The sequence below is a fragment of the Lolium perenne genome, chromosome 6 (genome assembly GCF_019359855.2).
Source record: "Lolium perenne isolate Kyuss_39 chromosome 6, Kyuss_2.0, whole genome shotgun sequence".
Classification (NCBI taxonomy): Eukaryota; Viridiplantae; Streptophyta; class Magnoliopsida; order Poales; family Poaceae; genus Lolium; species Lolium perenne.
The window spans coordinates 108,880,280-108,904,945 of record NC_067249.2 but is presented as its reverse complement, the minus strand read 5'-3'; the positions used below and the strand labels follow the sequence as shown (position 1 = coordinate 108,904,945).

Sequence of the window (24,666 nt, the reverse complement as noted above, 5' to 3'; positions counted from 1 at the left end):
CTCGGATGAAGAGAGAAGAGAGGTTTGAGACTCAAACCGAGTAAAAGCGGGGCTGGCCCAACGCACCGTCCAATCGCTAAGAGCACAGGGATTGCAATTGCAACAGCCTTAGTTAATTTAGTTAATTTGTGGCAACTAACTGCTCATGGCTCTGGCACGATATTTGGCCCAATGAATATAATTTTGCAATATAATTGGATGTGAAATGAAGATTAATGTTTGCCTTTCAAAGTTATCTGTGCCAATGAGAAATTGTTTGCTCTTTTATTTTTCAAATAAATAAACAGACAAAAATGAGTTACATCACCAATTTGAAGAAAACAAAAATTATGACTCGGCCCACCATTGGAACCTTACAGTAATTCTTAGACATCCAGCCAGACCATGTACAAACTGTCCTTACAAATGCTCATATAAGCCAAGGGGGAAAAAAAGTAGTGGCCCAAGAAGCATGTGTCCTCAGTAGAAGGAACTTTTAGTTTCACTGCGTGCACAACGGAGACACCCATAATGGACCACCAAGAGAAGACTTCGGTGACAGATTGCCCAAGCCTCATCACCAGCTTCGCCCCTCGCAACAGCAAAAAATGATGCGAGCCCAATACTGGCTTGCCTCAAAGCGACATGTTTAAGGCTCCAAAACTCATTACCTGTGACCTCCAACTCACAGGATACTGACCCGCCGCTTCTGGCAATGCTACAGAACGCAAACCACAATCATGACTCGTCACTGTGCATTTCCCTTCTCCAGTTTCTCTTTCTCGATCTCAACTCTTCTTTCTTCAGCATGTTGAGCTATGCCATTAGCAAGCGCCTGGTATCCGAAATCAAGAGTTTGCATGAGGTTCTGGAACCTGGATGGATCAGATGCTTGCAAACCTGTTGCAACGTGAGGATATTCAGCCGACATTTCTAGGTACAAAAAGGAGCACTTTACAGCAAGATGTCAACTCTACCTTTGACACTGTCAACAAATAAAATGAACGGATCCACCTCATCAATAGGCGATTGCAGCTCCTCGTCATCACTGAAATCATCATCTGACTCATCATCTGACTCAGCTGCCTGGAAACCTTTTGCCTGCATCATCAGCAAGATTTGAAAATCTCAGAATTTGACCAGACAATATATCAAGAAAATATTACGATCTGACACTTGTTTGTAAACCACCAATCTGAAAAGGAAAAGGAATATTCACATAAATGATACTAAGAAATTAAAGAATGATTTTGAGAGCCCAGTCAATCATGGCATTGAAAACCACATGACCAGGGCGGTAACTCAGTTCAACAATTGAGCTGACCAACTTGCGTAAGTTGGTCATGTAGACTGTGGGAGAGCCTTTCCAGCATATCCCACATCTCGAGTCCCCACAGTATTTTCGTTAAAAGGGAGTGCAAACGATCAACTGCCAGTTTAGCATATATAAGCAGATGGTTTGACTAGACGAAAAGTCATGCACAAAGCTTGACACCCAGTCAATGATTCCAGCTTTTTCACATCTAATTGCCAGTCTGGTCAAGTATTTTTAACTATACATGCCAAGCGGGCATTTTAGTAATCAAAGATTGTGCAGCAGACCTCTGTAGCTAGTTTCTGAAGATGAAGACTGTTTATATCATCACCATCTTCATCATCAACACCCATCTCCTTATCAGATTCAACTTCTTCATCGTCATTGTCATCTTCATCAGCATCAAAGCCATCCATATCGTCACCAGCATCATCATTTTGCTTCTTTGATTCTGCTTATGAAAAAATATCAAAAATCACAAAAATAATCCAGGGAAGTTGAAGCCTACACATATTATGTGTAAGCCCGTTACAACCTAGAAGGACATCCTCCAAATATCTACAACAGTCAATTCTGAAGTACTCAAGAACAATATCCCAAGGCAATCACCCAGATAAACAAGATGCACTAAAACAGACGCTAACTCCACCTGCAACTTGATCCTTGTAAGAAGCAAGCAGCTCAAGTGTTGCCTTGAAAATGCGATCTAGAACTTCTGCTGGAATATGATCTACTGGAAGGCCGATAAGTGAAGTCAGCCCAAGGCAGCAAACCTTCTTATCATGCTCCCTGCAAATACACGAATACAACAGTATCAGTTTACCCAAGAGCAGCAAGTAAGAAATAATACCTTAAAAATTAGGGGGAAATCATACCTTCTGAAATTTGCTCGAATACCACTCTTCTTTACTTCTTTTAACATACCAAACCAAAGGTTAAATATTTCTGTTGCAACTCCAAGTTTATGTAAAATTGCAAGTGCCAATGAAGGGTTATAGTAGAGCGCATTAGCAATCTGCAAGTAGCACATGAAGGTTCTTAGGCACACGTGTAACACAAATAGAGCACATAAGGTTCAGCCCTAGGTGAGTAAAATCCTATCTTGCATGAAAGCGGCGATTTTGAACCCAGGCAATATGTAGCTCGTATTTCCAAAAAAAATCAAATACAGCATTTGTAAGAAAAAAAAATTCTACGGATATATATAGATGTGTTCTACATATCCGCAAAAGATCTTTAAAGAGCATTTATGTGTACATGCATTTTTTCGGAATTTTTTGAGGTCTCAAAATGATACTATTTAATGTTGGAAGTATAGAGCTACCTGTAGCCCTAGTTCCAAATTAATTTTTCAGAACATAAATGCAAAAATAAATGATATCTCAGGACAGAACACAAAAAACAGAGTAAGGTCCCTAGCCTATGATGAATATTGGTAAGGAGATGATATATATATTGGAACTTTCGTTACTAATAGAACAGCAACAAGAATTACATTGGTTGCTGTGATACATAGATGTGAAGTGACTCACAAGTATGTCTACAGAAAAATTGTGTCCCTCGTGCTTTTTTCTTCAAGAGTAAGTTTAGCTGAGTACGGCAATAGTTGCTCATTAAAGTTAAAGGTTTGTCGTAAGTCAGAATATTTTAAGTTTGACCAAGTTTGCACAAAAATATATCAACTGCAACACCAATTTAGTTTTATGAGATTCATCATACAATATATTCCGTACTATATAGATTTGATGTTGTACAGAATATATTGTACTATGACTTTGATTATAGTTGACCAAACTTAACCTCAATTGTTTTGGAACGGAGGGAGGATTACTGAACCATGATACGGACAAATCTTTAAGAAATCACACGACAGTCCAGCAGTCCAGTCACACCTTTAAAATTCTAAGAAGACAACAATGCTAAGGAACCGGTTGGCATTGCCAATAACACTTAACCCAACTGCTATACAAAAACAAGTTGTACAGTTAAGGTTAAGGTTAAGAAAACCAACTTAATAACATTGCTAATAATAAATGACAGCAATAATCAATTCAGAAGGTCCAATAATAAATAATGACAACTTTAAGGCATTGATAAGTTAAGTCAAGGCTTTGACCAGCAATAAACTACTTACAATTGTGAATTTGTATCACATGACTAAACTAACTGAGTAATTGCTGGTCAAAGCCTTGTCTTAACCAATCAAAATGTTACATCTTGCAACAGGGGGAACGTGTTCACAAAGCACCTTACCACTTGTAAGAGGAGACATTTCAAATATGGTTTCTCTGCTCGACGCAACCGATCAATTGTGAGCCTGAGGTAAGGCTCAACCCATATATCTACATGGCCTTTGCAGTTCTGAAAAAGCACTTCTATCAGCTTGGGAGCAGGCTCAATATCAGAATCTTCCATGTTTGGCTCCATCATAATCTACAAGTATTGACAATCATAATTAAAAGATAGTACCAATGCACCTGCATATTCACTTCACAGTCAGCTTTTAGCCACTCACAGATGATAGTGCATTCCACAAGCTTTGCTGGTAATCAGGGTCTTTGCATGCAAGAAAGTGAACACTGCCTCGTGAAATGTAGTTGTCCAATGGAACAAGAATATCTGTTGGCAAAGATCAAAAACAATGAGTCTACTGAAGTGCTGCAAAGAATTTCTCCTGTACGTAAATGAACTGGTTTTTTTAAGGTTTTGATTTGCAGATTGTGGAACCTTTAAACAACTTGAAAGTATACAAGAAATATACTGAACGGTGGAACATACTTTTGGCTCAGAGAAGTGAAATAAACTTCAACCAAGACTTTTTACATATTATTGGGAATCAGTATGAAAGCACATGCAAGGGCCCACCTTAACAGACCGCAATGTGAATTTTCAACCCTGGTATATAGGGTATGAACAAATAACATTGGTAGGAAAGATGTAACTAAGTGTGGAAGCGCAAAAGAATGTTGCAATCATAGATCTGTGGTTTTCCTCAATAAAACTTGGCAAGTTGGCTGGAGAGAGCGCAATTAATGCAGTTGCTAAGCCAGTCGATGTGATGCTAAAATGTGGGCCATGGGCCAACAACTCGGCGAGACGATAGGACAGCACAACGCAATTGTTCGTAGTTGCCCAGTAGATGTTTCCCTCCGGCAATTGGGTTAGTAACAAGAGAAGAAAGAAAAGAGCTACTCCCTCCGGCCCAAATAAATTGGCACATCCATATACTATGTCCAGTACAAGTGTACTCCTGAGCTGCGCTCATTAATCTGGGCCGGAGGGAGTACAAAACAACAGAGCAACAGAGCAAAACATAAATGGTACAAACAGATAGGTCTTGCACACCAAGATTTTGGGGCCACTGAAACCAAGGGTGAGTTTGGTTGCTCGCATGGGTTTTTCCCCTTTTTCGGGCTTTTGGCCTGCCAGATCCTGCATTCCTGCTTGAGTGGAAACTAAGAGCATCTCCAGTCGCGGCCCCCAAACCGTCCCCCAAATGGGGGGGCATATGCTGTGAACTAGCCACAGCAGGTGTACTAATGAACTAGGCAACCTCCTGCTCGTCCGATTCTGTACCAAGCGTCTTGATTAACACGGAAGTATCAGCCCTGTCAGTTTTGCGAAAAAGCCCATGGATTACCCTGCTTCTCAACGTATCCTGGCACCTTTCGGGAAAGAAAAAAACCCGTCCTTGTCTCCTCTCCAGGCAGATCCGTTCCTGTTATTGGCGCTGTCTCCAACCCCTGTTAATCTCGATTCTTGATACCTGATGGAAGCGGATCTGCTCCATGTCTCTGGACAAAAGCACACATACACGAGGTTATGTACCAGATCATGTTCCGAATGAAATTGTGTTCAGATAGCCTCCACATCAGGAAAAATGCTGGGCTAATTTGTAGCTAATCAATTTCGTACATGGTACAGAGTACTTTCGTGGACTTGTAGGAACAGACCCAACAGCTGACGGCGGCGGGCAGCTACTGCCTTCCATTAACTCGGTCCTCGATTGTCGCCGAAATGCAATCGTATGCAGATCTGAACATTCCACAAGCTTAGCCGATGATTGATGGCAGTATGGCACGGGGACAACCACCTGCCATGGCGCCACTAACGATGGCGTGGCCCAAATCTGTAGGGATCTGGGTTGGGATGTTGGGCCGCGGCGGCGCGGCCGCCATTGGGGACGGGGGCGGTGGAGCTTGTTAGAACTGGGGTGGCTATCTCTCGCAAGGAACAGGAGACGGACAGTGAGAGTGCGTGATCTACTGTGGTTTTCCAAAAATTTACAACAAAATAAGGACCTTCGTGTAACATTTACACATGGGTGATAGCTGCCAATCCGGAAACTGCAAATTTTACATCTGACGGTCCAGGTTGCTTAGTCCATTAGTACACCTGTTGGGGCTAGTTCACAGCATATGCCCCCCCCCCCCCCCCCCCCCAAATGGCGCCGGATTGAGCGTTTGGGGGACGTGTTTTGTTCGTGCCGCGTTTGGGGGACGTCGCTCCCCAGTTGCGTCCCCCAAACAAAATTTCAGAACTTTTAAACTTGAGCGTGATTCAATTAAATTCATCCAAACTTGGCATATATTACATAGATTCGAACAAGCCAACCAACAACCAAGCCTTTCAGTCCCAAACAAGTTGGGGTAGGCTAGAGTTGAAACCCATAAGATCTCGAAGCCAAGTCATGGTTCCGGAACGTGGATAGCTAACTTCCACACACCCCTATCCATGGCTAAATCTTTGTGGATAGCTAATTTCCACGCACCCCTATCCATGGCTAAATCTTTGTCGATATTCCAAACCTTCAGGTCTCTCTTAACGGACTCCTCCCATGTCAAGTTTGGTCTACCACGACCCTTCTTAACATTCTCATCACGCTTTATCCATCCGCTATGCACCGGAGGCCTCCGTTGGATATGTCCAAACCATCTAAGACGATGTTGGACCAGCTTCTCTTCAATCGGTGCTACCCCAACTAAACCTAATCTAGAAGTACTTGCGGCGGCCAGAGGCATCGTAGTACTGGTGGAAGTTGTACATGTCGTCGGTGACGACCTCCTGCTTGACGCGCTTGTCGGGCTCGTCGACGGGCTCGTCCTTCACCAGGCCGCTTGGTCCTGCCTCGCCATCGTCGGTGAGGTCCACGAGCGGCTTGCCGTAGTCGCGGATGGACATGGCGATCGCCGTGTCGAGGTCGCCCCTCCAGGCGTCCTTGTCATTCAGCGAGGCCAAGTACGTCGCTCGTAGCCCTAGGCAGTCCTCGGTGTCGTCGCTACTAGCGATGAGCCGCTGCTGCCGCTTGTACTCCGCCAGCAGCTGCGCCTTCGACGCTTCCTCCGGTTCCTCCTTCACCTCCGGCTTCGGGATGAGGAGGGCGCCACCGCGCCTCTCTTGCTGCCGCCGGCTGCCGTTGCCGCCGCGCCTCGGAATGACGTCGCCGGCTCCTCCGTCACCACGCGATTGGGGACGGTGTAGGGCGCCGAGCGGTATGACGAGGACGGCGTCGATCGGTCCTGAGGAGGAAGAGTTGGAGGAGGACGAGTACGTCCTCCTCGGCTGCCATTGCGCTGCGGGAGACGGTGGCGGTGAGGACGGCGCCTCCAACCTTGGAGCGCCGTTGCGGATGCCGTGGATGACTCTCTGCAGGGTGCGCCCCGGAACGCCCCAGAACAGGGCGCGCCCGTCCCTGTTCCAGCTATTCGGCCCACCGACGAGGCCGGTGGTGTTGCGCATCTCCATGCCGTACTTGGCCTGGAAGTAGGTGCCCCACCAGGCGTCGTTGTTTTTGGCCGCCCAGGTCGGATCGGCCCGCTCCTCGGCGTTGAGTTCAGCCCGCTGAGCCTTGATGGCGTCCTTCCAGCGCTCCGCGGCGGCGGGACACCAATGCCGTTCACGGCCATCTTCCAGCCGCCGCTGCTTGGCAGGCGCATGTCCGGCGGGACGGGATATCCCGCGTGGTACAGCGCCCACGCCTCCTTCACGGTGAGGCTGCCGCGGCGATCTTGCGTGAGGACGACGACATTGCTTGGAACGGCGAGGAGAAGATCTTGGGGCGGCGAGGAGAAGATTTGGGAGCGGCGAGAGATTGGGACGAACCGCAGGGCCTCTTAATGTACAGTGGCGGCAGCAGGTGGTTGCACGCAATAACGCCGGCACGGACGTTCCACGCGGCCATGCACGACGAGACGCGTCCCTGCATCTCCTGGGAAAACTGGGACGCCATTAATGTCGCTTGACCAAAGGTAGGGCGACGGGGTTTTAGGCTTACGAGCCGCTGACGCATCGGGCCCGCGTCTCTTCGCCTCGCTTTTCGTTGTGTCCGGCGTGCCCGGAGCGTCCCATGTGGGCTGGGGACAGGCTCGATGCGCCGGACACCGTATCGGGCCGCACCGGACAAAAAACGGCTTTGGGGTACGCGGCTGGGAACGTTTTTTTTGTCCGGCGCGCCCTAAATCGCTTTGGGCGACGGTTTGGGGACGCGACTGGAGATGCTCTAAGCCTGGACCTGTTTCAGCATTTCATTTGATTGCCCACTAGTGTTTTGGTGCAGTTTCGGCCCATTTGTTTGACCGCGTAAGTGGTTTAATTTGGTGCTAGAGGGAAACTAAGGTGATTGGCTATGCGCAAATCTTTGTTCTGGTTACCTACTTCAAATGTGCTAGAGGGAAACACCCCTGATCAAAAACAACTATCAAGATGCCCCTGGGGTTGAAGCCCTAATCAAAAGCCTCCACATTAGTTCATAAGTCCCTCCGTCCTATAAAGGATGTCTTGGATTTGTCTAAATTTGGATGTATCTATATACTAAATATTTTCCAGATACATCCAAATTTAGACAAAGTTAAGACATCTTGTATGGGATGGAGGGAATGCTACATATAGACGAAGACAGATAAACATCGGAATGGTCAGGGCAGGTGTACATCCTGGCGGTAGAGTTGTCTTGTAGATCTTCATCTTCAGGACGAAGGCTTGACTCTTGAACACCACCATGTCGTTGTACTGGAGATCGTACTTGTGGACGATCCCTGGCCAGTTCCTCCCCAGCACCATCTGGCCACCATGATAGGTGACCTGCACCCACTCGTCGCAGCTGCATTAGCAACAGCGAGGAATGAGGGCTCTCGGGATGTGCCCGAGCTTGGGCTGACAGCCATGGGTCTGCGATGGCAAAGCCGCTGCATGTACCCTGCCCAGCACCACTGGCTTCAGCGCCTTCATTCAATGATTCAAGGCTAGCTGGTCCTGGTACCTAGGTGGACGATGCCAGCCCCTCCCCACCGTATCAAGACGTTAAGTTGATCATGCCAATGCACAACTAGATCATGCCAGCGCAATGTACAAGTGGATCATGCCAGCGCAATGTACAAGTAGATCATGCCAGCGCATTTACAAGTAGAGCATGCCAGTGCAATGTACAAGTAGAGCATGCCAATGAACAAATGCAGTACAAGTACTAGAACAAAAAAAAATGCAATGCACAAGTAGAGCATGCCAGCGCAATGTACAAGTAGAGCATGCCAATGCAGTACTAGAACAAATGTAGTACAAGAATAATGCAAAGATAGTGCATTGTAAAAGGATTTCACAAGTACAACTAGTATAGAACATGCACAGATCATGCACAATTAGTGCATTTCCCAGTTTGTGCAGTGCACAAATCGGACATGCATAGAGTGGCAATGCCAAATCCACAATGTCCAGATGAACTCGAATCTAGACGAATCTACATCAAATCTACACGCACCTGCACCAAACTAGTAATGTGAACTCCAGCCGAGATGCAAAATCAACCGCTGATAACCGCCCTAAAAAAACTACCTGCCAAATTGTGCTCGTTGTCGGTCGCCAGCTTGTCAAGCTGGTTAGCCGCCCAAAGTTATTGCACCAACTTCTAGCGGACGGAGAGGGGCCGCCGCAGCAGAGGTGGAGGAACGCCGGGCATGGAGGTCAACGCCGAAAGGGGCAAGCAAGTGGGGGTTTCAGCGGTGAGGGGAGTGGAGTGAGGAGTTAAGGGGAAACGTCCCATCTCCCGCACTTCACACACGTGGTTATTCTCACGCGTGTAGAGGAGCGGCATGTTGCGCCCGCTGGAGCCTAGCCTTCCAGAAACGCCCGAATCAGGCGTGCCTCACGGGCCAACTTTTGGGCTGCTTTAATACTTGTGCGACGCAGATATTCCATGCAACCCAACTAACTAAACTGCCGATTTCCGGCCCGCTGGATGCGAGAAACGGGCATGCGAGCAACCAAACTGGTCCCAAGTATCAATCCATCACTAAGCTAACTAAGTCTGGTTTGGTCAGTGGACATACCATGACTCACCTTGTCGAAGTTTAGGAACCTAAATATGCGGTCAGTTGATTCAGGGACGCAAGTGACAAACCCAACTAGCCAAGCAAGTAAGAGCCAAATTGCATGTACAAAACATAGGCTCTAGCAAAACAAACTTTAGTTCAGGAACCATGTTCACACATCAAACAAGGGTAAACCCCAATGTGCCCTTGCCATCAACCATATGAAACAGGGAAAATACTCCATATAATATAAAGGTGCGTTAGCTACTAGAGTACATTTATGAATCTAAGAACAAAAAAAGATAGGGAAAATTTGCTAGGAGACACCGTCATTTTCCGGTCTTTGCCGAAACAAACCACCCAAATTTGTCTTTGCCCAGTACCACTACAATTTGGTGACACATTTGTAAAAACACATGGTATAACCCAAAAAAGAAAGTTTGATTTTCTTTTCTTACAATGACGATACCGTCCGGTTTTGAACAGTTTTATTGTGTGATTAAAATCTTGGCCTCTAGTAGTCTGTATGTATCTTGAACCTTTTTCTTCCCTGCGAAGCAAAGTTATAAATAGCGCGCTATCTCTTCGCTACAGCGTCCCTATATTGGATTCACAACACTCCCGCTAAAGATAAGCACTTTTAGCGCTAAATAGAATCTCTGCTGATAGCTCGCTAAATCACGCTAAAACGCTAAATGGGCTAAAGGTAGCGCTATTTATCCGCTAAGCCAAAATATTTTAACATTTAAATTTAGAAGTTAGATCTACTTATGTAATATGCATTTATGCACTACTTTTATCATTGTAATCATCATGATGTTTTAGTACAAGTTTGTATTGTTGAATTTCATGTCATATTTATTGATCATATGAATGTTTGATGCCTACTTTTTCTAGGAGTTTTCTTGTTTTGCAAAAAAACGCTAAATGACTTCGATCTGCTATAGTTTAGCTAGAGCTTCCTTAGCGCCTAGAAATTATCACCGCTAAGAAGCACCCGCTATTTTAAACTTTGCTGGGAAGGAATCTGGGCAATTAGTTTACATATAATTGGGAAAAATCTGGGCAGAAGCTTACCCTTCAGGCACCCAGGCCAGGAAGCCATCCGTGGCCGCCAGCAGATCTTGGTCGAGCACGAGGGTGTGGGTGTGGGTGAGTACGGCCAAGGGTGTCGGTGAGAGCAGCCGAGATTGCCAGTGAAGGGCACGGATCCCTCCTGGGAAGCGCGGCACCTTGTGTCCCTGCGGCCAATCGCCAATGTTGCAGACACAAGGTGGGGATGACGCAGGGAGAGAAAGCTCATTGGGGACAAGGTAGGCGGGCTCACCGCTAGTGAGAAGCGGGATGGCAGCTGGCGACTGGATATGGAGATCAATTTTGATGGTAGAGATGTTCTAGTCCAGGGATAATCCGACGCATAGGAGACGCATAGGAGACGGGAGCAAGACGAATATATGGACCGACAATTGGCTGCCTCGAGATAACTTAATGAAGCCAATTGTGGTGCTCAAAACTAATCCACCGTCAATGTTTAGTGAGTTGATAGATGCAACTTCGGCATATTTTCAGCAAGGTCGGCATATCGCATGTTAGCCAATACAAAATTCAATAGGCAAAATTACTTTGAAGGCAATGCTGGTCGTCGAATTGTGAGGCAGAATCGAAGGGGTGGTCCTCACTTTGGAAAACGTCAGTGCCCTCAAAGATCAGAGTTTTCTTGTGGAGGTTAGCTCAACACTCCCTTCCAACAGCTGACTTGCTAGAACACCGGCATATGTCAGTCACGAGCAGATGTTCTCTATGTGGTGATGTTGATTCATGGAGGCACTCGTTACTAGAGTGTAATATGGCAAAAAGTGTCTGGGCACTCTCGGATGAACTGATGATAGAGCACATGATGGCTGTTGGGGAACCGAATGCGAAAAATTGGCTGTTCAACTTGCTTGAGTCATTACCGCAAGATCAATTTACTCGGATGACAGTAACTTTGTGGGCTATTTGGACTGCACGGAGGAAGGCAATCCACGAGGATATATTCCAAAGTCCATTATCTACCCATGGATTATCAACTCCTACATGGGAGAACTACGATCCCTAGCACAACCACAACATAACCCCAATACTCAGGCTTCAACAGTACGTGCTAAAGCGCAGTGGATCCCGCCTCCCAAAGATATAGTGAAGTTTAATGTGGATGCTTCGGTGTCCAAAACTGAAGCCCGCGGAGTTGCAGCTGCGTTTTGCCGAGATGTACACGGGAATTACCTAGGGGCATCAGCTGTTGTTTTTCGGGGTATAACAGATCCGGTGATCTTGGAGGCTCTTGCATGCCGTGAAGCACAAGCTTTGGCAGATGACCTTAATTGTTCAAAGTTTTTCGTTGCATCAGACTGTAAGATGGTTGTCTCAGATATCCAAGAGGGGAGCATGAGGAAGCATGGATCCATTATCTCTGAAATCAAGAACAGGTCGCTTCAGTTCCAGGAGTGTAATTTCTCGTATGAAAGTAGGGTCTCAAATTTTGAAGCCCACAACCTAGCTAGAACTATGCTATCGCATGGAGTAGGCCGCCACATTTGGCTTGGTGTTCCTTCCATGTAAACATTTTAAATGATCAATAAAGTTCTAGCAGGTTGTCTCAGAAAAAAAAACCTGGCGACTGGCGTAGTGGAGGACGGCGACACCTGCTACGACTCGTCGTTGATGGATGCGGGTCCTTCGTCGCTATGGTGTACTGGCGTATGGGGAAAAAACTAGTGGTTGTTTTGTTTTCTTATAATTAGAGCTAAACCAGTGATTCTAGGCACATATGCCAAGGGTGGGGTAATTTCACGATTAAAAGTGGTAAAACTTTCCACTTTCGGTATGTGGTGTCTTTTAGCAAATATACCCCAAAATTATAATGCTACTGGGCAAAGACATGTTTCGACGGTGTGTTTTAGCGAAGACCGGAAAATAACGGTGTCCTGTAGCAAATTTTCACAAAAAAAATATTTCTTCAACAAATGTAAACCAATGCATGTAACTTTTTCATGTGGCAAACATATGCAGCAGCTGCGGAAGAACATTTTGGTCACAAAAAGATAATGAGTAAACACACACGGCAGTGATGCAAAAGCACGTACCGAATGCATCTGAAAATCTAGATGAATGGGTTCTTCTAAACGGTAACAATAACTATTAAATGTATATTTGTACTAAAGGTAACATACTCTCAAAGAAATCTATTGCCCAGTCATTAAGTGCTTCCATCATCAAGGGCCACAAGCTCCACATGTCCAACGAAATCATTGGTGAAAAAAATGTCATATAGGAGACTATTTCCAGAACTTCTTCATAAACATCTGCGAAGAAATAGGGGCTAGTAAGTGTACAAAAAAATGTATCATATGAAATAATTATTCCGAAAAAAATGTCAGCATAAGCACGCATGACCATGTAACTCTGGTGAACACATTATCTTAGTTCAAATGCCTAGACAAGCCAAGTAGCCAAATCTGGGTACAACTAGTTTACTCGTTGCAAATTTACATAAATGTATATCATTCTCAATATAGCTATCATAAAATACATGTGCCCCCTTCCAGAACTGTCAAGATAGTTGCACTCCGATATATGATCTTTTAAGTTTTTGGATAGAAAATTTCACAAGCTGATTACTTATTTCCAGGAAGGCAATGGTGTGGACTGGTTGTTCAACTAACAGTAAACTTTTACAATGGAATATGGCAACAGAGTATGTAGATATGTCACAGATAGTTGCACTCCGATACATGAGCTTTTAAGTTTTTGGATAGAAAATTTCACATGCTGATTACTTATTTCCTGGAAGGCAATGGTGGGCTGGTTGTTTGACTTAACAGTAAACTTTTACAATGGAATATGGCAACAGACGATGCACCATAGGAGGACAGGCTGCAAGGGAAAAGAAGCCTCAGGGTACGACAGCCACATCTTTGATGTTAAGCAAGGCAGTGACATCCTGGCCAAAGGTTGAAAATGATTGATGTACTACTCATAGTCTCGTACTAACAAGATGCACCTTCTTTTCCAGAAAAGCTCCTCTCCAAATGGACTTTCGGTTAAACATGCTTGGCCGGAGAAATATTGGGATGTGTGACCTCCTCGGAAGACTCCTAGGGTGAACAGAAGTGAGGACAAGGTGTGCTGGAAGACTTGTGCCGGTCTATGGGGCCAGTCTAGAGATCATAGAGGGGAGCCAGGAGTAACTACCGCCGGCTCAGGAGTGGCTGGGGTATCTTACTGATGTCTTTATTTATCTTGGGGATTTCCTTTTAGTTAATTTTTGCCTTCGTATCTAAATTAGTTATTGGTTTGTTGGAATATGGTTCCAATGCCTGTACAGACAAGGGCTTGGCAATTTATTTTCAGTTCTCTATCCGCCATAGCACCAGCGGCACCGCGGAACCAAGCATAGGCCTCCAACCGAACATAGTTACAGTTCACGTCCACGCTCCAGGGTTCAGGCTAGTTCTCTGTTAATATTGATCAAAAGAACTAATTTAATTGATCCTCAATTACAGTGATTAGCGTCCCTTAAAAAATATATGCACCACAACAATGTTTTGCCACCAAAATTATCCACTAGAAAGTCTAGAAAAGGCATTTTCTGTTTATGCCAGAAACTTTTGCTATTCAATAGGTTGCAGTTGGATATTAAATTATTTACAGGCTACAATGATACTAATGGTAGCATCTGTAGACACTCCTATCCTCAAATAATACAATACCTTGACCATCCGAAGTCAGCATCCTGCGCATTATAGGCAACAAAGTTGGCTCAATTTGGGTGAAGAGATGTGGGAGACTGCTGACTGACTCCAGAATTGTGCTTATGGCACGCAAACATCCAACAGCCGCCAAAGCACCGGAATCATCAGCTTCATCATCAGCTTCTGAACTAGCCATGCATTTCCAGAAGGCAGAAGCCTATCAAAATAATAAGAACATGTTTTACTAAGGAAATCACACACCGATATAAAGCTAAAACTAAAGAAAGGTTGACAGACCAAATTCTGGCACAATCCTAGCGCATACGGCGCCATCTCTTCACCAAATTTATCAACAATGGTTTCAAGTGTGAACACAAGGTCCTCATTCTCAACTTCATTCATCAGTTTGAAAAATTCTGCAAATTATGTGAGGAGCCACAAGACTAAGCTACCTTCAGATTGCAAGGTTAAACAAGTTCTAAAAAATGCATACCATCAAGGAGCTGAGGAAGTATAGGTCGTATCTCATTGAGATCTGCATAGGAAAATTTTGGTTAATTGTCTGCAGTAATCCCCCAAGACTAGAAAGGAGGTTTCAGGTACGTAATGAATAAAAAAGTTTACCTTTGCATGCTTCAACAAAAGAACGAAGTGCAAACACTGAATCAACCCGGACAGGAAGATCTGGATCACACATTCCAGCAACAATGCAATGCATAGCTCTCCGAAAATTGTCCTGGTCAGAGAAGTTAATATGGGCATACTGCCCAGCAACCCATGCTGCCTATTAGGTAGAATAGGTCAGATTAATGCCACAAAGGACAGACAGAAAAGTGGGTTTAAGCTCCACCAGCACACAAGAACCACCTTAAAGCATCCAGATAGTCCACATGGAGAAAATAGTTGATCCGAGAGAGAGAGAGAGAGAGAGAGAGAGAGAGAGAGAGAGAGAGAGAGAGCACTTAGCTCAAAACTAGACCTATTTTTTACTATTATATACCACTGAAACTTATGAATATTGCATATTTAGCATCCACCATGGAAAAAGAAAACTTCAAAATTGTGTATATCATACTCTAAGCTGAATGAGTGAGTTCAATCTTTTGCAGCATGAGTTATTGTCCATGGATAACTCAGCAACTTATATTTCTTCAAAATGGCCCATAACACAACTGAAAAAACTTAATGTTTAAAAGTACTCGTTCACCACACAGAAATGCACCCACAGTAATAAACAAGCAAAATTAACCTTCAAGGTACACTACCTTTGCACGCAAGTGCCCAACACAGCTACTGAACTCAGGAAAGACATGTTGGACAAGCATACGCTCTAGCTCAGCTTTATATGGATCGGTTTGCCTCAGCTTATCACATAATGTCCCAATAGCAAGAAGTGCCCCATCTTTTTGGCGATATGGCTTGACTTCAGCTGAGGCCTCATAATATCTGTACTTAAGTGTTTCCTCAGTTAGGAATTGTATGCAGTGGACGAAAATGATGCATAACAGGCTAAACTTACCTCCTGAATATATCCACGATGAAAAAGATAAACTTTTGGAGATTGCTTTTTCCTCGTTTTCTTACCAATTCACTCACAAAATCCATAGCAGCTGTTCGGGGACTGTACAGATCTTCAATGATATCTACGTACCACAAAAACAATATTATAAATAACAGATGAACAGCCTATTGTCATGTGACTATGAGGCAGGGGTGAAGCTCCCAGTAGGGCAAGGTAAGGGCAGCCGCTCTACCTTGATTTTTGGTGAATACATTTAGATGCACATGTTTTTTTCTGAGAACGGACTATGTATGAGAAAGTTATGCTTGGTTTTAGCGAAAATTGCGCAAAAACTAACCTCAAAATGAGAACATGACTAGGTATCAAAACATAGACTATTTTTTTAGGTTGAATGTGTGTAAGATTGCTTGTCTTACAGATATTTATCATGGATCTTACAAGATAACCTTGAGCATTGGAGACTTAAGAGATTTCTTGTTATTTGAAAGGCACATCAAGTTTCCTCCAGCGACATTATCACCTCATTGAGTTTTGCATTTACCGGTGGCAACAATAACAATTGAAACGGATTTCCAGCTAAAAAATCATCAAGATCAAGTTGCACATTGAGCGAGGGATATTCAGAAGTCTTGATCAATAGAATTACATGATATTCTCAAAAGAAAAGGTAACGCTTTGCCATTGAGTTGGCATTATCGATATGTTTGTAGGTTCTACTTATAATAAGAAAAAACTATTTTTATTCCTCTTAGTGGTTCTATTATACTCCCTCCGTCCCATTGATTAAGGCGCATATTTTTTTTTTCATTTTTCACCAGAGCTTAAGGCATGGGTACAGACTTAGTGCGGTTTTTCCCAATTTACCCCTCTGTGTTTAAACATGCATGCAGCTTTTATTTTTTGAAACCGGTTGCATGTCGCTTCAATTGGCTATGCATGCGTCTCCAGGCTTTTAACAGCAGAACAAAATTAATGGGAGGGAGTAACGAAGAGGCATGCAGGAGGTCGTTGGAGGACCAGGCGAGCTCATTGGTTGCATGTCAGTTATTCGTATGGAACCAAGGGAGAGAGAGAAAATTAAGGCAAGAAACGAGGAGTTGTGGGCAGAGAAATTTAAGGAGAGGTACATGCGTGATGAGGGGCAACGGTGGAAACATTGCACGCTCTAACAACTTTCTTAATTCCTGTGGAAAAAAAAATTACGCCTTAAGCCTTGAACCGGAGGGAGAATAGCATTAATGACTCGAGACTATTTTGCTTTTTGCATCATTTTCTAAGAGTTCGCCCTACCTCAGATTATTTCCGTCCTTCGCCACTGATGTGAGGCAGGACCTACAAGCATAGGGGCCAGCCTACAGCGGCAGCAGTAGCCAACACTAACTCCTAAAGGAGGCTAGAGATATATCTATCTTAGGAAGGTACAGCGTGAATTGATCTCTTGGTATTAAGAGTTCCTTGATCCTCAAATATTTGGTGCTAAGCCGGCTAGATGATGTCTGGCCCCCATTCAATAGGCATGCTAGAATTGTCAACCTCCCTCCGTCCCTTCTATTCCCCACCCCAATTGCTGATCTACCCTCATGGCAGGAAGGCTGTGAGGGCCAGACCCCACATTCCTGTTAAAACACCCCTACAACCTAATATCCAGTTCAGGGCCCTTAAGCTCCCTGCGACATGACAACTATGCTAGTGAACAGAGAGAAAAAAAAACAATAAGTCATCTCTAGTAAATAGCAACTCTAGTTGATACATAAATAAAAAGCTTATGTAAGCTTACCGTAGCCTTTTCGAACATACTCATGAGGATCTTCCTCCCATAGTTTCTGGTCATTATCATTGAAGCACATCAGTGGAAAAATTATCTCAAAAAGAATGATGTTGATCTGAGGCTGCATCATCTGATACATACTGTTTTTTGTAATACTGCAAAAAAAAATACAGTTTAATAGGACTTTCAATAAAACAATAAATTATTCAAGTCAAGTACCTAAAGATCAAAAGCAGGATATAGACAACAATAGTCAGGCTTGTGCAAACTTTACAGTTATCCAGCAGAATAATGGTGACATGTCAACTGCCCTAGAAAACCACAAAACCACAACAAAAATGACCCTCAGAATATCTTCCAAGGCAAGGCATGAACAGACCAGCAAAAGAGGCCATCTTAGCAAAGCTGTACCTACAAGGTTTAGTTCTTTCGACGGTAGCTTTTAAGAGCAAGGCAGAATTTACTCTTCCGGGTTTCCTTGCAGAAGAGTTTGCCTTAATTGATAAAATGTGACTCTTGTAACAAGTTCCATTTTACATGTATATGAAAAAAACTTGATCACCTTATGGGAAGAAGCTTTAAATTGTGTGAATTTTTTATGCTTTCGACCTTGCATCACTAGCCTCGCCAGCTAAGTAAGCATTCGAGGACACTGTCAGACACATTTTCTTGGCAATGCCAAACAAAGGTCAACAAATGCCTATCTAGTCAAATCAACCAAACGATCTCTGGTCAAAAGCTACATGTTTCATCCAAATTTCAAGCAAATCTAATCCAGTACTTGAGATATACAAAACGAGTAAAAAGTCGAAACAATGAGCGAGAATATCACGTGCACTTATGGAGCTGAACTCGCTGCAAATAAATATTCAGCATTGTCTGCATGCAGATAAACATGTGCAACGATAAGGATCAAGCACAGGAAGCATAGTAAGTGAGACGCTACCGACGCAAACCACTGCTTAACATGGAAATTTCCACATCTCCAGAACACAAACCTGTTGGTGAGGTACTGAAGAATAAGATTGGTAACCCTATCTGGCAAATAATCGCCAGTACGAATTGCATTCAGAAGCTGTAAGTGACAACCCAAAATTTGTCCGGCATAATTCTTTTGAAACATCTGAGCAAATGTTTTACTCTCGGATTTCTGAAGCTTCAGGTCACCAAATCTGTAACCAGTGAACGGAAAGATAAATGAATAAAATGATTGCTAAGATAAAATGGAGCTTAATTGAAAACTGACCGGGTGTACAAACGGTTCAAGATATGGATTGTCCATTTCTTAACTTTCCACCAGCCCCACGATTTCCTGATATCAGGATCTATAGGTTGGCCTTCCACTGGAACTGGCCTCTCTAATAAATTTATAAACAATATCATCCATGCATTAAAGACATTGGGATCTAAGAGTTGCTTTGGAATCTCCAACTGTGAAAAAAAATTAACCATGAAAACAGCTACATATTTAAACAAGTACAGTGAACAGTAATTGATAAGAAACGTTTGATAGCATACATAAATTGAAGACCAAAATATTTTGCATATCAGCTTGATCAGGTCAGCTACTTCAATTGGAGGATTGACGATCTGAACAAGTTTGCTAAATATGCCCAACAAGCGAGGAAATGTTTCTTCTACAATGTGGTATAGTGGTATCCGGTCTTCCTCAGATTTAAACCTTCAACATAACATGAAGATTGGATGCATCAGTGAACAAACGTATATTAAAATTGTGCAGTCAAACTAAGGAGTAACAGTTTTATTCCGACTAAGTCTAGCTCACCTGAGAAAATACAAATAAAAATAAATGTAATTACAAAGCAATGTGCATAATTAGTCACTTACTCGTATTTCCTGGTAAGAACCCTTAGCACATATAAAGCTCCAAATATTTGACTTTGTGATTCTAGATTATGTGTAACCCAATGAAGGAGACTTGGCCACTGCTCAGGATAGTCTGCATGTATTATTGTTTTGATACTTTCTCCAAGCTGAGCTCTACAAAATAACCTCAGCATGTCAAGGAAGTGCTTTCATATATAAGAAAACAAGTAGTATTTTGACCACTAGAGTGCACAGAATTCCAACAGTCGAGATCCATTAAGGGAGATGTGCAAGTAGGTAACAGAGTGTCCTAATTCAAGAATGCTTGCACGATACTTCTACTACGCAGTGAAACCCAATTGCCTTGAGAAACAAAATCAGGCATTACACTGAATTTTCCACATCCCTTTCAATCTATGATGTACGGGAAGGGCGCATTAGTTAAACATGTATCATCAGGACATGTTGCATTGGATATGACATCAAAAGCATTTTGTCCATAACAGAGAAACATTACTCAAACCAGCAAGTATCATGTAACCTAACTAGATTCTACATACACCGCAGCAATAGGAAAATGATCCTAACTATATCATCATTGTGGACCAGAATTAAATGGATAGCAAATTAATTCCTATAAATACTTGTGGCAACAATCGTCCAGGCAGCTCGCAGAGGGTGCCCATCACCAATTGCTGCCCCCAGAGAGGAAAATCAAGATTCTAAAAAGGCATTGTAGCTGCCACCGTCAACCTTTGCGTTTAGCCATCAGCCTCGCCGACCACAAAATAGTGGCACCATTGGCAGGGTGGTAAAGATAGAGACAGTGGCAGCTCGGATTGAGAAAGTAGAACAAGACGGGATTTCAAGATATTTCGTTGGAGGGATGCTGGGACGTCCCACCATTTCTCTCTTTATGTATTTGCTTGCCCATTTATGTTTCCCTGTTATGCTTTCTAGGGGTCCTGGCAGTGATCAGGTACCTCACATTGACTGCGCACCTTGGCTACCTAGGCCAAAACAACTCTCAAGTTATCGTGATGCAGTTTATGATAATTCATTGTGCATGCCAAAAAGGAACAAAATCAAGGGTTATCATGGGGTTGTCATGTTCGTGCAGCAAGAAGACTCAGAAAAGGAAAATAGGATTTCTATGAAACATAGGTAAGAAGTGATAGTAATGTGCTGAAGGTGTCATCACTTGCAAGTTTGCAACCACTAAAACAGCAAAATCCTTTGCATGCAATTACCAAAATAAGAAACGTCAGATGATAGTGTTAAATACCTTAGGAGAGGGGGTACTTGAACAATAAATCCTAGTATGTTCTCACGGACCATGGCCTTGTCACTTACGGAAACTTTTTGGGACTCATCTATCAAACAAATAACAGCAGTCATAAGTTCTTAAAAGGCATAAGAAAATCAATGGTCAACTACCAACCTCATACCAGGATCGTTAGGGGACCAGTTTTTGGCGACAAAGTTCTTGAAATGGATGCTTGCAACCTGTCGTACAGCCATATCACAACTTCCATCCACAATGATCTGTAACAATCTAACTAAATGCTGTGGCGTGAACTGGAACTGCACGAATTGCAGAACTATCAGCATGAGTGATCAAAACAAATGAAAAATGGAGACCATGGGGAAGTGCATACAAACTACGAGAAACATTAAAAAAGTATGTGCTGGTAGCCTGGTACCCATGGCTCCAGCTTGAGTTCTAATTTGTACTGAGAGTAGTAAAATCAAGAGTTACGAGTAGTTGAGGTAGACTGCTCCTTTGTAAATACAGGGAGCAAACGAGCCAGCCTTCATGTGGATATTAAACACTACTTTCATCTCGCAAAAAAAAAAAAAACAATACTCTTTGCAACAAGTGAACCAACTCAAGATTGTGCATTCAGTTCAAACAAGCACTCTGCAAAGTCTAAAAAGGAAGTACAAGGCAAGGAAGCTTTTGTCTTTGGTGGCAGTAGTTAGTGGCAAGAAAGGCCGCATTGCATGGGGACCTCGGATCAGCTGGGTGGCGGCAAGGCCATTCAAGGAACTATGCCTACGTGGCCAGGAGTCTATGCCCTCCACCTCACCCAGTTCTGTAAGGCACCTAGGCAACAGCTTTGAAAGCCTAAACACTGAATTTAACACCAAATGTAGAGCATGCCGATCTGAGGAAGAACCATAACAGCTCCCTCTCACAGGGTGCCAGCTAACTTGTGAACAACTGGTGATTGGTTATAAAATTTACTATTACAGTCAGAAATCAGAGAAATTTCTACTGGTGAGGATAAATTTTATCTTCATGCACTTCAGCCAATTAATGCGTATGAACCGTTCACTAGTTATAGTTTACTTTATTGAACAGTATTAAGCTAACATGTTGGCATCGCACCATGAAGGAATAAACCAAATATTGCTATTTCCATCAATTTCAAAAAGACAGTAGAAGAGTGACAGATATCTCCAATGTTACAGATTTTGCATTTAAAACAATAATACATAAGAGTATCAGAATACTGTGGCACTAACAGGGTACGCGAAAAGAGTCAGCTTTTCAAATAAGTTGCCTATCGAGTTGGACACCGCACGCACTGTACCATGTCAGAATAAACCAGAGCCCATCGGCACTACTCCAAGACCCGGGGATAAACTAAGAAGACCAGGCTCGACAAAGGCAGCAGCTCTATGGTTATGGCAGATCATTGCCCACCAAACGGATGGCAATTCAAGCGCGACTGGCGATAACCGAATTGGAGCTTGGATTTCCCAAGGGACGGTAGTTTTAATGAGGAGTAGGCGGTGTGCAGCCTCTCACCTGGTTGAGATTCTCCTCCGCGGCCTTGCGCTCCTCGGGGACGTGGCTCAGTGCGCCGCGCAGAACGACGGCGAGGTTGGGCAGATCCATGTCGCCAGTGACGGCTGAGGAACAGGCCACTGGCGAGGGGCTGGACCAAATCCCCGCCTGCGCGACAGCTGCAGGTGGAGAGAGCACAAGCTAGCGATGGTCTCTCCTTTTGGCGCCGCGAGGTATTCGGGAATGGGGCAGGGTGGTGGGTGTGTGTGTCCGTCCGGGGAGGGAGAGAGGCGAGGGATCAAAACGTGCGTGTGGTATTTAACCCTAGGGTTTGGTCAGGGCCGGCCGGGGAGGGTTTGTTATTAGGCTGGTGCCAACGCGGGCGCTAGGAGGGGCGCTACCGCCCCGTCGCGGGCGAGAGGGAGGCGAGAGCGGGGCGAGACGGTAGCGTCGGGCGGTGGCGCGAGCGCCCGGCGTTACGGCTGAAAGATCGAGATGTCGCCTAGAGGGGGGTGAATAGGCAATTAAAAACTCTTGCGGATTTGTCTTGTAAGAATGCGGAATTAAACTATCGTTTAGTTTACAAGCACAAACCCTAAATATGCTAAGCTCAACTAAGTGTAACAATAGCAACTAGAGCTAAGCAAGATAGGCACAAGATATATGTAGCACAAGTGATAGCAAGATATATGTACTTCAAACACGATGGCTATCACAAGGAAAGAGAGCTCGGGTATAGAAATAACCGAGGCACGCGAAGACGAGGATGTATTCCCGTGTTCCCTTGCTTTGCAACAAGGTACGTCACGTTTGGAGGAGTGGAGGTCCCACGAAGGATTCCCCGCGCCACGAAGGCTCACCCTATTCTCCGAACCACACCCACGAAGGATAATGGCCCTTTCCTTATGGTTAGCTTTTCCTCCGTTCCGGAGATGGCAAGCTCCACAACCACTTCACAAGCTCCACGAAGGAGAAGCCCGGGCCCCTTCACAATCTTCCACGAAGAGATCACCGGGACACCAACCAAGCCAACTAGGAGGTCACCCTCCAAGAGTAACAAGCTCACGGTCTCTCACTCGAACAAATCGTGGTGGAGAGCTCAACACTATGCAATGATGCAAAGCAAGAACACCGGAGGTGTTCAAGTCCTTCACACTCAAATCCCACCAAAGCAACGAATGCTATGATGAGATTGGAGAGGAAGAACAAGGGGAAAGTCAACCAAAGACTCCAAGATCTAGATCCCAAGAGATTCCCTCACTTAGAGAAGAATTGATTTGGTGGAAGTGTAGATCTAGATCTCCTCTCTCAAATCCTCAAGTATGAGCAAGAATCGTGGGGGGAAACAAGAGAGAGAGCAACTTCTTCAAATGCAACAATGGAGGTGAGAGAAAGGGAAGAAGTAGTTGCTCAAGGTGGAAGAAAGGTCTATTTATAGCTAGGAGCAAATAAAACCGTTGGGGGGGAAAAGACAAGAGAAATGGAAGAAAAACGGGCTAAAAAACACAGCCCAGCCGGCCAAGAGCCGCCGACCGAGCCCGGGCTGGGGAGGTTTGGCCAGCGTCCGGTCGGGCCGGCCCACCGACCGGACGAGGCGGTGGCAGCCGCCGGGCGGCGGAAAGCCCGAGGCGCGCGGGCGCGTGGGCGGTGCGAGCCGCATGGGCCGCGCGGGGCAAAGCCAGCCGGAGGCGCCGGTCGGGCGGATGGGGAGCCGGTCGGGCAGCCACGGACCGAGGCCGAGGCCGGTCGGCGGGTGGGCCGGCGCCTAGCCCGGCTGGCGCCCGGTCCGGTTGGCGCCGGACTGGCCGGGCCGGGCCGACGCATGGCTGTGCAGCCGGCGGCCAACCGGCGGCCCCTCCTCCACTTTTTCTTTTTCCTTTTATATTTTCTCTTTTTCCTTTTTCTTTAATAACTATTGCTCCCGAACTCCGATTGACATGAAACTAATTTCGTTTGGAAGATAACGACAAATGCTATCCTATAAAAAGTGCAAACTCAAGAATCTGTAGAAGGGAATTTTATCATGAATATAAAAGGTAGAACCTTATATCATGAATAACCGGTAAAATTACCCAACCTCGAAAACGCCATAGAAGATGCATGCGAACTCCGTTTTCGATGAACTTGGGCTTGTTGTAAAGCTAGCAACAAGCTCAAGAACCTCACATAGAGAAACACCAAGAAGCAATAAGGATATGCAAAGTATGCAAAGGATTGAGCTCTCTAAGACGATGTGATCAAGTTACTCAACCGAAAGCCCCTCTTAATAGTGCGGCTATCTATCCTATAATCCGGTCTCCCAACATCCACCTTGAGACCGGTAAAAGGAAAACCTAGCAAGGCCATACCTTTGCCTTGCGCATCCCGCTTGATCTTGATGATAACTCTTCAAGCTTCACTCAAGCCGGAATGCCTCACTTGACCA

The 24,666-nt window shown here is 44.6% G+C and overlaps 1 protein-coding gene across 2 annotated transcripts; it reads right to left on the bottom strand.

Annotated features, from left to right (window-relative positions):
* Positions 1-245: 245 nt before the first annotated feature.
* LOC127325941 (importin beta-like SAD2) lies at positions 246-22,551 on the bottom strand. 2 transcript variants are annotated; one of them, XM_051352763.2, is made up of 22 exons: positions 22,263-22,551; positions 20,896-21,031; positions 20,733-20,820; positions 19,469-19,621; positions 19,139-19,301; positions 18,867-19,051; positions 18,619-18,792; positions 17,630-17,775; positions 15,850-15,973; positions 15,596-15,776; positions 14,955-15,114; positions 14,824-14,865; positions 14,628-14,746; positions 14,349-14,547; positions 12,810-12,941; positions 3,810-3,913; positions 3,548-3,727; positions 2,170-2,309; positions 1,944-2,083; positions 1,582-1,745; positions 957-1,080; positions 246-879 (listed from the first exon to the last, which is right to left on the bottom strand). In XM_051352763.2, the coding sequence occupies exons 1-22, from the start codon at positions 22,350-22,352 to the stop codon at positions 728-730; spliced, it is 3,096 nt and encodes a 1,031-aa protein (XP_051208723.1). In that variant the 5' UTR covers positions 22,353-22,551; the 3' UTR covers positions 246-727. The 2 variants fall into 2 exon arrangements, with proteins under 2 accessions (XP_051208723.1, XP_051208724.1); XM_051352764.2 differs by having other exon boundaries at positions 20,896-20,953.
* Positions 22,552-24,666: the final 2,115 nt, after the last annotated feature.

Bases quoted from the DNA above. Each gene is read 5' to 3' on its own strand.
- LOC127325941 (XM_051352763.2), bottom strand. From the start codon at position 22,352: ATGGATCTGCCCAACCTCGCCGTCGTTCTGCGCGGCGCACTGAGCCAC. The intron at 17,776-18,618 runs GTTTGTGTTCTG...TTTTTTTTGCAG, and splicing joins CTTCAGTACCTCACCAACAG to TATTACAAAAAACAGTATGT. The intron at 1,746-1,943 runs GTGGAGTTAGCG...TTTCATAAGCAG, and splicing joins TTACAAGGATCAAGTTGCAG to AATCAAAGAAGCAAAATGAT.